General features: G+C 42.6%; 1 protein-coding gene across 2 annotated transcripts in view; it reads right to left on the reverse strand.

Annotated features, from left to right (window-relative positions):
- Positions 1-1,488: 1,488 nt before the first annotated feature.
- The window catches only part of GRPR (gastrin releasing peptide receptor), a 32,422-nt gene continuing 17,053 nt past the window's right edge, over positions 1,489-16,857 (reverse strand). For both annotated transcript variants that reach the window (XM_040532973.1, XM_040532963.1), the window contains 2 exons: positions 13,042-13,393; positions 1,489-9,810 (listed from right to left, as the gene is read on the reverse strand). In XM_040532973.1, coding sequence (XP_040388907.1) covers positions 9,418-9,810; positions 13,042-13,393 — 745 coding nt within the window. In that variant the 3' untranslated portion in view covers positions 1,489-9,417. The remainder of the gene's footprint in view (positions 9,811-13,041; positions 13,394-16,857) is intronic.

The raw sequence follows: 16,857 nt of genomic DNA on the forward strand, positions 1-16,857 counted from the left end.
ACTGAAATCTGTGGCAGAAAACAGTTCAACCTACCAAAAATAAGTTTTATCAGTAGAGAGTCTGTAAGACCTCCCACACCAACAGAAATACCATGGACTGGTAATTAATGTTAGCAGTGGACACTGTACAACAGAAAAAACCGTTTAAGCTTTATGTAATATTATCAATATTCTGTCAAATACAGAATGCAACGTGAGCACCAATATAAATATGAATCAAAAAATGCCAAGGAGAAGAGACTGAAATAAGAAGGGCTCTGACAAACAGCATCTGTTAATATGACATTCCCTGGAGGGGGATTGGAGAAGGAGGCACCGGTCTCTTCTCACTGGTGACAGGGAGATGATGATGATGATGACAGGACATAAGGGAACATCACAAAGCTGTGCCAGGGGAGGTTCAGGCTGGGCATCAGGAAACGTTTCTTTACTGTGAGGGTGGTCACACTGGAATAGGCTTCCTAGGGACGTGGGTGCTTCCCCGTGCCCGTCAGTGCTCAAGAGGCATTTGGGCAATGCCCTCAGTAATGTGCCCTAACTGCTGGTTAGCCCTGAAGTGGTTAGGCAGTTGGAATAGATGGTCTTTGAAGGTCTCTTCCAACTGAACCATTCTGTTCTGATCTGTTCTGTTCTTCCTCCCGCAGCAAACATACACCTAAAGCCTGTGTCTAGCTCACAGTGTTTGCAGTAAAGATGGGGAGGATGTTAAAGGCTTGGTAGAATAGATTGATGCCTAAAATGCAATAAAGCCCAACAAGAGCACTGTCTCCTTCAAGCTGAGAGCTGCAATTGATTCTTGGAGGGCCAAAGCTGTTGTGTAACAGATGTGCAAAGTGGCATGAAAGCAAAGACCACTCACTTTTTCGTTCTAATGAGACAGATGCAAAGGCCACTGATGTCAATGTAGCACCAGTCAGCTTCCATAACTTGCCTCTGTATATTTCCTTTAATTAATCAACCCAGAGCAGCTGAGTTTCAAGGCCCAATGCTGTTAGGCACATTCAGTAATTGCAATGCAATTGCTCTGAGCCTTTTGCTTTCATAGGCAGTGCTTTCTTCAGTGTTTCACTGGCAGTGGCCTTCTGCAAGCCCTGCTCCATCTGCAGCCCCTCACATATCTGTGGCAGCAGAAATGGGAGCACTGAAGATTTTGAAAACCTCTGCCAAGTCCCTAGTGTCTGCAAATCTGTTGTCAGTGCAGCATTGCCTGCAGGAGCAAACTGGACCTGGGATGAGGATGCCCAGTGGGTAAAGAGAATCCCTGCTTTTTTTTTGTGATACCACCTCTGTCTTTGTCTGTTTGGCTGCTGGAAGATAACTCTTTCTAGTGTTTGAAAATTGACAAAAAAGCAAGTGAATAAACATGCTTATGAAGCTTGAGATGATTTCTAACTAGAAAGCAACAAAAGCCTTCTTATTTAATCTATCATGCTTTATTAGCTAGAAGTTTTGTGTAATTCAATATTTACCTTTTGATAGAGTGTTCAGTTTGAGTCCATATTTCAATAGAGGTCACTCAGGCACATTTTTGAAAGCATGGTGTACAAAATTAGAAAATATATCCAAAGGCAAAATAAACCAATCAAAATAGAACACATGCTTTCACATTTTGATTTCTTTCTTATAAATCCCCTTCTAATTGTTACCTCAAGGGAGCTGAAACATTAGCCTTTATGCAAATTTTCATTTGATAAGGAAATTATTTTTTCAGTGTTTTTTTTTTCATACCAGATTATACAGCATCTGGAAAAGAGAAAGCAAAGCATGTTTCTAGTAAAATAAAATGCATTACCTCAGTACACAGCAATTCAAGACATTTGTATTGTAGACAGATGGCTGAATGCACACAAACATTACTTTACAAAGCAATAAGTAATATTCAGAGGAGATATTAAAATTACACTTTATAAAATATGTACAATCTTGTAGTTCATAACTAAGCTTTTCCACACATGCACTAGGAAAATGATTTGAAGTGGGTTGTGTCCTCAGCTGCCTTCAGAGTGAACTGCTGATAAAGCAGGTCTATAATATGTGACTGGTTCTCTGTGTCATAGATTTTATAAAAAGCAAATACTGTGTGGTCTCTTAAAGATATTTTTTAAAGTGCATAACATGGTAACGGATTGCCATGCTTCCTGAAGTGATTCTTGGCTTGTTCAAGACTGCCAGCAACTGGTCCTGAATGCACATTCAGAACAATTAGAAGCACACACTGATTTTTCCTCCAGGAGGAACCAAATGAACTAGAAATGCTTGCCTGGAGTCCACCTGCTATTCATAGGGATCTGCTTTTTGGAAGAAAGATGGGTTCCCCTCTGATACTCCTAATCACTGAATGAGGGAAATGTTTTACAGTAGTGTAATTTTTTGTTGTTGGTGGTGTGGTTTTTTTGTTTGTTTGCTTTTTTCCAACCTATACTCTGTTCCTCAGATTGTACAGCACAGCTCACCTCTTCCCTTAAATGCAATACAACACTGACAGGGAGAAATATACTCAATTTTCTCAAAGAGCACCGCATTTCCTTTTGGACATCATTAAATTACAGTGCTTACAGTTTGCCTCTTTTATGGTAAATATCATATTAGTGTGTATTAGACCAAGGGTCATGATTATCCATGTCTCTTGCTCTTCACCTTCAACCTGTGGCATAGATAGCACAAGTGTAAGCGCTGTAGGCATGAGATTGGCCTGATACTTTTTCTCAGTTTTCCATTATCTTACCCTGAATGAGCCTATGGGAATAAAGACGTTCTTCTTAGTTTTCCTCCTGTTCAGTCTGATACATAACTAACTACATGGCACAGGGAAGACAGGCCACTGCTCTTAGACTAATGGTCTAACAAAATTTGCGCCAGGGGTCTAAGGTCACACAAAGGATGACTGGCAGTAAGGGTGTATTCACAGCAGCTTTCCTCTATCATGCCAGCAAGGAGCTGCACAACCCTAGAGCAAATGAGTAAGCAGCTGTGAACCACCTTCTGGAGGGGTCTTGTACATGCCTCATTCAGGTGATTGATGATGAGGAGGAAAAGCCTGCTTCTTGTTAAACCATCTTAATGGCCTGTTTAATGTGGCATCAGGTGGTGGTGACAGGGCTGCATGCAAGAACAGAAGGTTCTTGCAAGAACAGAAAGCTGCAAGGTGGGAACAGAAGAAGGAAAAGAATGTGCCCTTCTACTGGTCAGCATGGAGGCAGGGCAGGCCTGGGCTGACTGCCACAGGAGATGTGCAGAAGGATTCATCTGGACAGACATCAGCCATTTAAAAATTAGGTAGATAGTCTATGTTGATCAACTAGAGCTGGTGTGGGCAGTAAAGGTGAGAGATGGGGCACAATGTCTCATGAAAAAGGATGTGTCCAAAACAAGAGGGATGATTTGCCTGTCCATCTTCAGGACTGGTGGAGAGGAGATGGCTGCTCACTGGAGCTGGGTGCCAGATTTTTCAGGGCAACAACTAGGATAGGCACCCCACAGTGGGAACTGTGCTCAACTCTGTCGTTAACCTTCAGGGCCAGTAGGTCAGAGCCTGCTTTGGCTTGGTTTTAGGCTATTCATAAAACAAAGGTAGAAATGTCCTTTTTTTTTTTTTTTTTTTCCTTCTCCTTCCATTTGTATTTTTTTTTCCCCAGAAAAAATGCTTTGGACCCTTGGGATGAGAAGTCCTGTCCAGCAGGCAGGTGCTTTAATCATTGCTCTCTGCCTCATAGTGCGGGGACTGGTGTCATATCCACCTCCCACTAAAAAGAGGCTGCAGAGGAATGGTGGTGTGAACAGCAATAATACACTGACTCTGGAGCTAGAAGTGCTGGCACAAAGCCCAGGTTCATCTGTTTCAAAGCATCATATTGGAAGGATGTAAGGGACTGACTTTTCTTGTAAACACACAGTAGCACTTACTAAAAGATATTCAGCATAAGGCAGGCATTTTAGCATGAAGTGTAATTAATTTACATTAAAACAGATTAAATCCTTTATTTCAAAAGAATTCTATGATTGGTTCTCTTTAATTCATAACTACTTATGGTGAAATAATCAAACTAATCACAGAAATTGTCTGAAGTAGCTATTTCCAGAAACAAGCAATTAGGCACTTTTAAAACGAGTTTTGGATGTGATTTTAATATAAAATTAGACGTAGTCTTCATTGATAATCTTAGCAGAAAGCAGGGTGGTATTTAGTCTCTATTCTTAACAGATTTTACAATTGTGATGATGGATTATGATGAAGTGCAAGGTAGGGACATAAATACAAGCCAGTCAGCCAGCAGAGATGGACATCCCTAGGTAGAGACTCTTTCCAAAGGGGACACTTTCACCCCCTCTGTGGTATGACCTACACAGATGCCATACCTGGGTGAGGATTCTCGGGTTAAGTGTGAATCCATATCGGAGGCCACTGTTTTCAAGGTGATGAGCCTTTCAAAGTGGCCTGTACAAATACAGTCCAGGTTTTCTAGGGAAACTGCTACAGAGAAGGAATAAGTTATTGGAGTTATTGACCCAAGCCAACAGCACTTGGGATGCCTGAAGTGTGATTTGGAGATGAGCCTCTCTTTTCTGTGGTTCTGCAGGATGCTGTGCCCACAGCCCCATGCTCCTCCCGTGTAGCTGCTTACAGGCAGGATGAGCAGGGGTGAAACCCTGCCAGCTCCTTTGGGAAGAGAAAGGGGCTGGGGAACAAGGAGGTCTTTCCAGAATAGATATGTGGGCACCGAGCTAGTGCAGGGCCACTGGCTTTGGGGCAACAGTCTGGCCAGATCTGTGCGTGTGAGCTGTAGAGCCCTTGTGCAAGAAATGCTGTGTACAAGGGAAGGATGCTGCAAGAACAGCTCATCCAGCTCACCATCCACTGCAGAGAGCTGCCTGCAGGCTGGCTGAACTCTCTTGTGGCTGTAGCTACCCAAGCTAAAATGCATTTTACAGCCCAACAGCCTATTCTGCGATCTTAAATAAATATCAATTTACAGATGGCCCAAATCAGCTGTTTCTTTACATGCATGCTTTTAAAAGATAGCAGCATGTATAAACCTGCTGTCATTGAAAAAAAAAAAAAAAGGCTAAAGGTAGCACAAATATTTCAGTAAACATGCAGAAAGCTTTCAGGTTTGAATAAAGTCATCTAAATATTCCTTTGCCTCCTGCCTTCTTTCTCTTGGAAATGGAGATATGGTGTTACACGAGATCTCTACCGATTTATTGAAGAATGATACAGGCCCATCAACTGCTGTGATTTTTCAGGATGGAGAGGGTAAGCTGCCCTCTTATCGTTGTGGTGCCTAGCACTAACAATGAGCTGCAGAGTTAACATTCAGGGGATTGCTTACTGTTCAGATAAGCTGCACTGAACTTCTCGCCTTTAAAGAAGGCTGAAAGACTGTTTTTGTTCCCCAACTGAATACACACAGATGGTTTTCTGCTGTAAGAAAAAAAAATGTATTTTGTCAGAAAAATGAGTAAGAAGGTATATTATTTCTGCCAAACCATGCATAAAAATGCAATCTTTCTGTTTTGTAACTAAAACGTTCATTCCATACAAATCAAACTAATTAGGGGAATCAGGATCACACATATGTTTTCTTGTTAGGTAAATAGAGGATTTTCAAGTTATTTTTTGTTTGTTTAACACAAAGAAATATTCATTACGTTATACAACATTTGGTGGTTTTTTTCAACCTGAAATAAATATTTGTGTTCAACAATACAGCCCTTCTTTTCCATCATTTTTCTTGCTTACAACTACTGTTACCATGCAGCAGAATCACATGCATTTGGTTTTTCGTACTTAAACATTTCCTAAAAGGCAGTATGTGGAAACACTGCAACACAGATACCCTTTTGTAGGCAGAGCTGAAGGACTCTGAAACCTTCACTTGGTGTCAGTCTTAGAAAATTTCTGTTCTTTCTGATTCTTTGATTCTAATCTCTTTGATTCTTTGCAGTGATTTTCAAAACTGATGAGAAAACATTTTTAACCAAAACAGTGCTTAATAATCCTAAAGCAAGAACAGCTGAAAGCTGTGATTTATTCAGTGCTTTCATCTCCCACTACCTTCAGTGGGAGCAAAGGGAATTCAGGAATTTCAGAAAATTCAATTTCCTAATGAAGAACAATGTTTTGTCCTTTTGCCCTATTTAATCTGCTCTGAGAAAGCAGGGACAGAACTCAAGATGTCCCTGTGAAACATTAGTTTCATATTTCACACTGATTCATCTAATGGCAGCTACACATATTTAATAACCCTGCAGCACTTCTGACCCAGGATGAAAGCACCGCATCCTCATAGTAGAAAGTAGCACACCCCACCATGTGACATGCAACAGCCTGACCCAGGGGCCATTTGTCCCCCACCCACATGCTGCAGAATTTTGGGAAAACTGTTTTTTAGAGCCTTGTAATGCAGCATTTCCCAACCAATGCAGTCCCCAGGGCTTTTCCTGTCCTGAACCAGATCATTGCCAAGGATCAGGCTGCATCTGAGTGCATGTCTCTGCAGTCGCTTGCCAGGCAGGGACTTTATCTTTGTGCTCTTTGAAAATTTATCGAGTGCAAGCAATGCTGCAGACAATGCTCCAGGTTCAAAGAATTGGCACTGCAGGTGTGCCAGCAAACATCGAAATAGCTCTAGATAAGGAATTGGACTGTTGCAGCAGCATAAAGTACATCATGTTTTTGAAACCAAGGTAATGAGACAAGTAGCAAGAGGCAGAAAACTAATTACAGCTACAACTAATGCAGTGACGTGCTAGGATATTTCTGAAAACTTTCTTGGGTTCTCTTTTCCCTGACCTCAACTGCTGCATCGAGTGTTTTAATTATTTTAACACAGGGATGAAATAGGAATAATTTCAGACTCAGAATTGCTCTTTCTGAGGTATTAAAAAACAAGTGTAAGTTTGTGAAATACATTCCAAAATACTTTTTTTTTTTTTTTCTTTTTAACCATTAACTTTTTTTCACTGGATTTTTTTTTTTTTTTTTCACAAAACCACCAAATTTTCTTAAAGGTGTTAAACTGGGACTGGGTGGGATTTGAATAAAATAAAGAATTTCATTGATAATGTATACTCTAGTTTTCCACTGAAAAGGCCTGCCCCATGTTGCTGAAAACTCAAAGAAGTTGCAGGCATTTTAGGTTTCAATGGAAGTTTTACATTTTACATGGTGCTCCCTCTAAAGATTTGCCTATCAGCTCTAAAAACAAATGGGAAAAAAAAAAAAAAAAAAGGAATAGTGAGGAAATGAAGCAATGGTGTGGCTGTGACACATGCGAACACCTGCAGCTGCATTGTTGGAAACCACTTTCCAAATGATAGCCAAAACCCCCTCTTTCCTGTCCTCAGGGGGGTCACTAGCTCTGCTAAGAAGAGTGAAACCCACAGCACTTGTTTAATTCCATGGTGCCGCATCTTCATAATTTTGCTGTGCTCAACACAGTGTAGCCGTATTCAGCGCAGCCCTGAGGGAGCTACAGCCAGTGCTCTTTTCCCCATGTTTACAATTTGCTCACATCAGAGCTGTGTTTTCCCCTTTCCCTCAGAAACATGAATTCAGAAATTATTGAATTCTCTTGTAGAGCAACAGTGATCTGTTGTTCATTACCAGTCAGGACACACAAGGCAGCACAGTCACTGCGGCTGTGGGTGAAATGTGCAATTCCTGCTTGCTTTCCATGAGATACTTACATGGCTGAAGAAAATATTTAGTGAAAAAAAGTCTCAGGCAAGATATATTCTTCTCATTTTGAAATATTGTAAACAGCTCAAAACTCAACAAAACTCTCTGAAATGATCACAGGCCAGGCTGGTCATCAGGAGCTTCACGTTAAAGCTCAGGGAAAGCACCATCCTGCTGAAAAAAGCAGTAACAGAGGCCTCAGACAGCCCAGTGAATTGCAATTAACACCACAGACACACACTTGGACAAGAAAGAGAGCGGACTCAGCTGGAAAATGACCCCACTGTGTTAATTTTTCAGGCAAGGAGATCCTCACCCAGGAGACACTACTCTCTGAGCCTGCAGCCCCTGCAGACAGCAGGTCCCGCCAGCATCCCTGGGCACCCATGGGTGCCAGGCTGAGTGCGATTACGCTGCATGCCTTTTCGACATTCACCCAGCAAGCCTAACACAAAGTTTTACTAGCTTTCATTTTTCTTTTGCCATGGTAAGAAACAGGATCATCCTCACAGAGGATGAGGGCCATTAAAAACTCAATATTCTGCTGCAGGGATTGGTTTATAGCCTCATTTGTAGCAGCTTGCTTTATCAGGTGTGCAGCCTCATTGCCTGTCCTATAGCCCACACGCTTCGAGAGCTTGTTATCTGCAGGACACTTTGCTCGTGTTTCCAGGACAGCTGGTGCCTGGCACAAGATCTGCTCTGGAGCGAACATTACAGGAGGCCTGCCTCGCTAGGCTGCCAGCCAGCCTTGTCACTCGGTCTCCACAGATTTCTGTGAAGATAGAAGGAAAAAAACTGTAGGCCGGAGATCAGACCTTGCATTGCTGATGGTTTCTACTGCATAACTGGTGAGTTTCACAAAGCACTACTGCATGGCTTCTCTTCATTTTCTGTTAGATATCTATCCTTAACCAGACCCGACTAAACTTCTGTGGTACCCCTTAGGTGGCGAAACACTTTCACTGTCTCCCGCCTTGAAGACAGGAAGAGCAAAGTAGTAACGCTTGGAAAATGCCCTTCTGTCTCCTCCATAACATGGCAAAAGCTCACACATTTGAAAACTGTAAACATATTCCAACTCACATTTATTTACGTTACTGCTTTCACATTGACGTAGTGCAAGATACTGCTCATTTATTTCAGATGGGGTCACCAACATACCCCAGTAAACTCTTGATATTTTTTATATCATGAATTAATACTGTACTCCAAACATTAATAAATACTTGAAAAGTCTGTAAATGACCTACACTGAACTCCTTTGTAAAAGTATTTACCTTATTTAAATGGATTTATTTTGGTGTCAAAAATATTATGCCATGAACTGCTGGATGCAACTGTTCCGATGAATTTTGTGCACCTGGTGTAGTCTTTGTCATTGCTGTAAGTCTGTCTGAGTTTGGGATTGAGCAGAAAGTGATGAAGAACTGGCAGAGCCAAACTAGATTTGATCTTAAGACGCTCACTTCACTCTCGTTAAAAGCAGCAGGTCTTGAAGCAACGCAGCCCACCCCAGGGAACTCCTGCAGGCAGGTGCTAAATGACCTGCTGCTCCAGACATGCCACAGTCCGGGATGAAATGTTGGATGCTTCCAGTTCCTCCGAGTTCATTCTCAGAGCGCATCAGACTTCCTCACACACACATGTGCATGTGTGTGCTACTCAGCATCCCCACAGAGCAAAACCAAGCAGCTGCACTAGGTACGTCATGCAGTGGTCCTCAGCTGCATGTTTTAGACATAGCCTTCATGGCAGATGTGGTTGCCATTGATAAGGCTAAAGGTGGCCAGGGAGTGGTTGGTGCTCTTGAGGGAGGTCATTCGGGTGGTGCTCCTGGCCATGCTCTGGGACCGGATGAGGAGGCGAGCTCTGCAGCAGAACAGCTGGTTGTTGAACTGTTTCCGAAAGCTCTTGCTGAGCAGGTAGAGAGCAAATGGGTTGACGCAAGAGTTAGTGAATGCCAGGATCCGAGCACAGATGCTGGCGATGAAGTGCAGCACTGAGGTGTCCACCTCTGAGTAGTGGTAAGATCGGTATAAATAGATGATGTGAGTAGGGAGCCAGCAGAAGGCAAAGAGGCACACAAAGACCAGTACTGTCCTGGCCAGGCGCTTACGGGATTCAATCTGGAAGAAGAAAGAGAAATGCAGGTTAGCAGATATCCCTAGCTTGGACCAATAGCTAGCTATATTTTCCCAGTGCTGCACCTTAAGGGTTAGCACCTGACACCTGCACTAGTTACCCATATATAACATACAATGCTATGTAATATATAGAAAAAATAATATTAATAAATATTAATATTAATTATGGAGTAAGGGTCTGGGATATTTCACAGAGCCCAGAGGCAGGACTTTCTGCCTTGGGGCCATGTGGTATATGTACACAAATGTGCTGCCAACAGCTTACAGCCCTTGGAGACCAAACACAGTACTCAGAGGCTGAAGGAGCTGGAGAAGTCAAGAGAGGAGATTTTGTGCCTACAGAAACACCAAGGCAGAAGCACGGTGGACCCTTCAGCTGAAAGAGCTGGGGTCACAAGGAGCAGGTGGCTGTAGGGAGTGACCAGATGGATGACCAACCACCTCTCATAGCATAGCTGTATCTACCCAAGGGGAAGGTGCTGTTATGATGTCAGCTAGCTCGCAGTATAACCTTCACACAAACAAGCCACACTTTTGTTTTCCTTACATGTACAGGCTTGGAGTCAACCCAAAGTATTGCTCAATTGAGGGGAGCTGAGGTAACCCATACCTTATCTTTTGTCCACCAATGCTGCACACTAAGATAATGCCACTGAAAAACACGTTTCTTCCTAACGAAGACAAGATCCATGATGGAGGTCACACAAAAACCGAGGATGAATGGAGTTGCCCAGAAAGACCTGCTGAAATGCTCTGCTCACTGGGTTATACTGCACAGCAAGTATAACATTGGTGCCTTTGCAGGGATCATAATATTCTCCTGTCTGGTAATTTCTGCACCTCTTCTCAGACACTTCTAGGGTATTTGCTGCCACCTGCTTGCTCCCTGTACCTGAGAATGACCTGAACAGCCTGAAACTTTCCCCATCCCTGGCTACACTGCCCTTGCTCTGGTGCTGGTGCTGCAGCAGTGCCTGGCCAGGCTCCTGGCCACTTCCTCATCCTCACTTACCTTCTGAGCTACACAGAAACTTCGGAGCTAGATCAGAAACTGAGCAGCTGACGCAGGCTGGTTTTTGCTCAGGACAGCTGCAAGGAGGGAGTATGTAGGAGAGACCTGATGTGCACATTTGGACTTTATTTGGTGCCCCTTTAATGGCACCAACTGAAAACTAGCTATTGAGCTTAGAAAGAACTGACATGTACCAGATGATAATGTCTCCAGGGAGCGGTCTGAAAATTAAATCCTTCGAGAAAGGGCTCTCCGCGGCTAAACCATATATTCTTTTTAAATATATCCTTAATTTGATACAGGGCTATTGAGGCCACATCTGCACTGTAAAGAAAGGAAGCAACGCAATAAAGAAATCAATACCAGTTATCTCAGATGGAGACCTATAGCTCCTGAATGCACAGCAGGACAGGAATGATGGACTGATGGTGTTAGACTGTAGCCTAGCTTTTTGTTTTCTTTAGAGCTCTCTCCCCAAAACCAAAGGGGGAAAGGGCTGCTTTTACAACTAACTTTATTGCCACTAATCAAAACAGTCATTGAATCTACAAAAACATGGCCTGTAGTGGAAAAGATTTATAGACATTCAGAAGAGAAAAAGAATAAGGATTTAAGGGACAGCACATCACTTAATGGGCAGAAAACATAGCTTTCCGTCCCAGTTGTTTCAACTTAGTACCGGAAGGCTGTGAGAGATGATTGTGTTATGTCAACCTAAGGTGGAGATGTCAACTTGGTGCAATTATATGGATGCTTGTTCAGCTGAAGAATGGCTTGTGTCAGTTTAGCTTAGGTTGAAGAACCTCTCAGTTGAAAGGAAGGGGATCTGTCAAGGGAAATAAGTTGTTTAGAAAGAAGTTACCTTGCTGTTGCTTTCTTACTTAGACAAGCCCAAGGCTTAGATGTATCCCAATTTAAGCAGTGACCAGAAACACTCAGCTGCACATGAAGGATTTGGATTTACCCCTGGAGATAATTTTTTCTCCCTAGTGGCTTACAAAAGGAGCAGCCAAGAGTGAACAGTCGCCTGCTGAATGCCTGGAGTTAGTTTGGCCAAATCCTGGTTAAATCCCCTGCACATTTTCAGCCACACATTTTTAACCAGAGCATGAGACTCAATTGTAATATATCCCAGTTGAGCCAGCCTGGCTGTGAGTTCTGTGGTGGCACAGCTCAGGGACTTTTATTTAAACAAACAAACAAACAAAAAACACTCATGAGTGATAATAACAGAGGTATCTCTGCTTTCAAGGGTACAAAGGGGAGGTTAAGAGTCTGCACTGGTCCAGAGTAAATGTCTTACATATATAAATCAAATCAGTCTTAAGGTGAAACTTGAGGGTATGACCTATTGGACCAGAAGAAGATTGACCAATCTGGTGTATTAGAGGGCAGATAACAAGGGGGCAGGCTGTTTTGTGCAACAGCACTCCCCTCTGCAGACCATAGAAAAAGAGGCATTGATAGATGGAGAATAAATGAAAGGTTTCAGGGGAAGAAGATAGGCCTCTCCCTTTCTCCTGAGACTTCAGCCTGGATTGCACCACTGCAAAGATCACACCATCCACAAGACATATAACTTCAGTGCATCTATTAGGAGGCCTCACTATCCTGCTCTGTCCTCCTTCCTGGGGACCCTATGCACAGCACTGTTATCCTCCTGTCTCCACTCCCCTAGTCTCTCTCCAGCCTGTACTGGTTTCTCAGCATGGGACAGCACCAGCAGATGACACCCCGTTGTCATGTCTCCATGCTGAGGACTGAATCAGAGCCAGAATTTCCTTCTGCATGAAGAGGGACAGCTTTGTGAGGCAAGACTTTATCCAAGGTTCTCTCTGATAAAGGAACATTGATAAGTTTTGATTTTCTGCCATGCCACCCCTCAGCTTTGATCTCACAACACCATGCTCATCTCTGCCCCATCTCCTGCATCCTAGTCAATACCTTCCCAGGCTCTGGCCTGAGTTTCCTGCTGTGTTTGTTGTGGTAACCACCCTGTCAGAGTCTCCAGAGTTAGAAACATGAGATGTCTTTAATGTTGTGCCTCAGCTTCTGTCAACCACTGCAATTCTTTTAGCCCATAGTCTAATAAAATTAACACAACAGATGCAGTCTGCCCTCATGTCATTTTCCCTGTATGAGCCCTCTTTGCTACTAGGTTCATCAGGAGTGTGGATTTTTGAAGAAAGCCAAGTCTCTACCTGTTTTCTCACATGTAAGTTTCCTTCCACGGGAATGTTGTAAGCACTCCGGATCAAATTCTTAGCAATGAAATAATAATAAACTGATATGACAGATAGAGGAATGATATAAAAGATCAGAAATGATGCCATCGAGTGGATTTTTGGATGCAGCCCATCAGAATGTGGGTAAGGAGCACAGCTGATGAAGGTTTTGTTAGTCCCTTTGTCATGGAAAGGGTGCAAATCTGAAAACACCGCTTCAGGGATGGCAAGCAGCATGGAGACAATCCAGATGATAGCAGCTCTCACACAGATCTTCATCAGTGCATGGGACGCTTGGATCTCCATTGGTCTTACTATAGCTTTATACCTAAAGAAAAAAAATAAAAAAATAAAAGAAGAAAGAAGAAAGAAGAAAGAAAAAAGAAATCATTTACTGACCATAGCACTGGTCACTGATAAAATTCAGGCACCATATTCCTGCTCATTCTTTACAGACCCCTTCCATTTAAAAGCAAACAAACAAAATATCCTGTTTTACTCAAGATTGAAATTTTTTTCTGCTATTTTAAATTTTACCGTTTTCAAAAGATTTCTCATTTTAAAGCAGAGATAACTGTTATGAATCCATTCAGTTTCATGTGTATTGATTCTGAGTTAATGTAATTTGTAATCGACCCAAAGAAGCACAGTACTGCCTGACATTAATATGTATGTGTCCAAATAGCATTAAGATCGGAAGTACAGTCACAGACTTCTCTTCAAAGGCATACAACAGTTTACACCCCATTGCAAAATACTGTTGAAAGAAACTGAATGGATTACTGAATTTGCAGATTTTGTAGCACATTTCCTTTTGAGCTGAGTATGCTTACCTTCTGGAAGCAAAATCTGATGCTTTCTCAATCTACAAAGAGTGTTGCCCATTTAAATTGCTGCTTGGTGCTGTAGATGGCAACAGTCCATTGTCCAGAACTAAATGCTCCCAGGCTAATTAGCCAGAGATGCTAACTGGCTTTCTTAAAGAAAGAAAGAAAAAGCAAACAAACAGCAACAACAAAACAAAAACAACAAAAACATAAACATAAACAGAAGAAAAAAAAACAACAAACAAAAACCACCACTATTGCTTGCTATGCTAGGCATGTAGAAAATATTTTTTGTTTTGCAATTTTGTCTTTCATGATTTCAGCCCTTTGGAATACTGCACTTTAGAATCCAAGAAAATGGAAGAAGCAAAGTTATTTGAACCTGATGTGTGGAACGAGAGGACAAGAGAACAGAAGAGTTTCATATCTGCTAGATCCCTGGTCTGGCAGGAGTGTACACACCAGGTAAGCCAAAATTTACATATGCATTTAAAGACTACAGTAGAAGGAAAAAATTAATTGAGAAGAATTTCCAAACCTACAGGTTTCACAAATTGTTATTTAAACTAATTATCATAGCAATTACAGTCTGCTGAACACTTTTTTCCAGGATCCACCTCACACTGCCCATGACAATTTTGGCCCCTTAATCACTGTCAGCTCTCTGAAGATTGATGATCCATCCCTATGTGGGTGCTCCAGAGTCCTTTCATAATCTCCTTCCAGGGTCCTGACTGTCAGCCAACTGAATCAGGCACTGAGGCAGCAAGTACAATGCTCTGGAGTTGGGCAGACATCAGTTCTGCACTGTTTTAACTGGTTAAGTGCATTATTCATGGGATAAACACAAGTTCAGTTTCTAGTTATAAGCAATACCCTGTTCAATGTACCTGTCATTTCCCTCTATGTGTGTAGGTCTGCATCTGTGTACGCGTATTTTATGTTGTACACACATATTTATGTACATGTATTATTCATGTACATGTACCTACAAACACACATGAGAACATACATGCACACATGAATACATACATGCACACATAAATACATACATGCTTATATTTAAATTGTGGGTGATCAAACACTGGAACAGGCTTCTTCTTCAAAGAGAAGTCCAAGGCCAATTAAACAGGGCTTTGGGGCAATTGGTTAAAGGATCAGGCACATGGGTAGTGTTTTCCTCTATCCTTCCAGTAGCAGAGAACAATATTGAAAGGAACAGGCAGACCCAGCTGATCAATATGTAGCTCTGAGGATGATGTAACCTGAAGAATTTTGGGTTTCTCAATCATGGGATGGTCTACACAACACCAGGCCTGCTGGCATCTAATGGGATGTACCTTTTTCAGAGAGGGAAAAGGATTTTTTCAGAGGAGCTAGCAGGGCTGGTCGATAGATCTTTAAACTAGATTTGAAGGGGAAAGGGATAAAACTAGGCTTATCAGTGATAAGCTATGGGATGGTGTGCCAAAATCTGAGGGACTGCACGCTAGTGAGATTCTCCAGTCTGCTCCATGAGGTGCTGGGTACAATGAAACACATTTGAAATGTTTCTACTCCAGTGCACACAGCATGAGGAACAAGCAAGAGGAGCTAGAAGCCTTGGCTCAGTCCCAGAGCTATAACATCACTGGCATAAGTGAAACCTGGTGGGAAGAGGCCTGTGACTGCTGTGTTATGGTGGATGGTTACAGGCTTTTCAGAAGGGATAGGCAAGGCAGGCGAGGTGGGGTGGTGGTGCTGTTTGTAATGGAGGAGCTGGGCTGTAGAGAGCTTACAGCTGGAGATGACAAGGTTGAGCGCCTCTGGGTAAGGATTAAAGGACAGTCAAATAAAATAGATTTGGTTGTGGTAATTTACTATAGATCATCCAGACAGGATGACAGCACAGATGAACTATTATTAAGGAACTAAAAGGTAGTTCTAGATCAGCCACACACATCCTAATGGGGACTTCAACTTGCCAGGCATAAATTGGGAGTGACACAGCGCTGATATAAACAGGTCCAGGAGATTCCTAAAACACCTTGATGATGACTTCTTGTACAAGTACAAAGGGAGATGACTAGACAAGATGCCCTGCTAGATTTGTTACTTGTAAACAGAGAGGGTCTCATAGGAGAAATGGTGTTCTGTGGCTGTCTTGGCAATAGTCATCATCAGACAGTCAAGTTCAAAGTAATAAGGTAATAGGAGGAAAAGTGCCACCAAGACTTCAAACCTGGATATAGGGAGAGCAGACTTCAGGCTGCTCAGTGAACTAGTTAGTAAGGTCTGCTTTTGAAGATATCGGAGTTCATCACTGCAGGTCAATTTTTAAGTACCATCTCTTAAGAGCACGGGAACAGGCAATTCCAAGATACTGGAAGTCAAGCAAGCAGGCCAGAAGGTCAGCTTGGCTGAGCAGGGATTTTCTTCTAGAGTTTAGATGGAAAAAGAAAGTGTATGGTCACTGGAAGTTAGGTCAGGCAATGTCTGCTCACGAGGGGAGCGGAGGGGCAGGCGCTGAGCTCTGCTCTCTGGGGACAGTGACAGGACCCAAGGGAATGGCATGGAGCTGGGACAGGGGAGGGTCAGGCTGGGTGTTAGGGAAAGGTTCTGCACACAGAGGGTGGTCGGACACTGGGACAGGCTCCCCAGGGCAGTGGGCACAGCACCGAGCCTCCTGGAGTTCAAGGAGCATTTGGACAACGCTCTCAGACATAGGGTCCGATTTTTTTTTGGGTGGTCCTTTGGGGACCCAAGAGTTGGATCTGATGATCCTTGTGGGTCCCTTCCAACTGAGGATGTCCTATTGCTCTTAAAATATTATATTATATTCTATGATTCTATGATTCTAAATATGGTGTTACAAATGCTACAGTACAAAAATGGAAGAGCTAGGCTGAAAAAAAAAAAGGCATCTAAAAGAGCTCAGTTTATAGTCAGTTTCACCAGATTATTTACTGAAACACTAGCTAAATGA

Source organism: Cygnus olor, chromosome 1 (genome assembly GCF_009769625.2).
Source record: "Cygnus olor isolate bCygOlo1 chromosome 1, bCygOlo1.pri.v2, whole genome shotgun sequence".
Classification (NCBI taxonomy): domain Eukaryota; kingdom Metazoa; phylum Chordata; class Aves; order Anseriformes; family Anatidae; genus Cygnus; species Cygnus olor.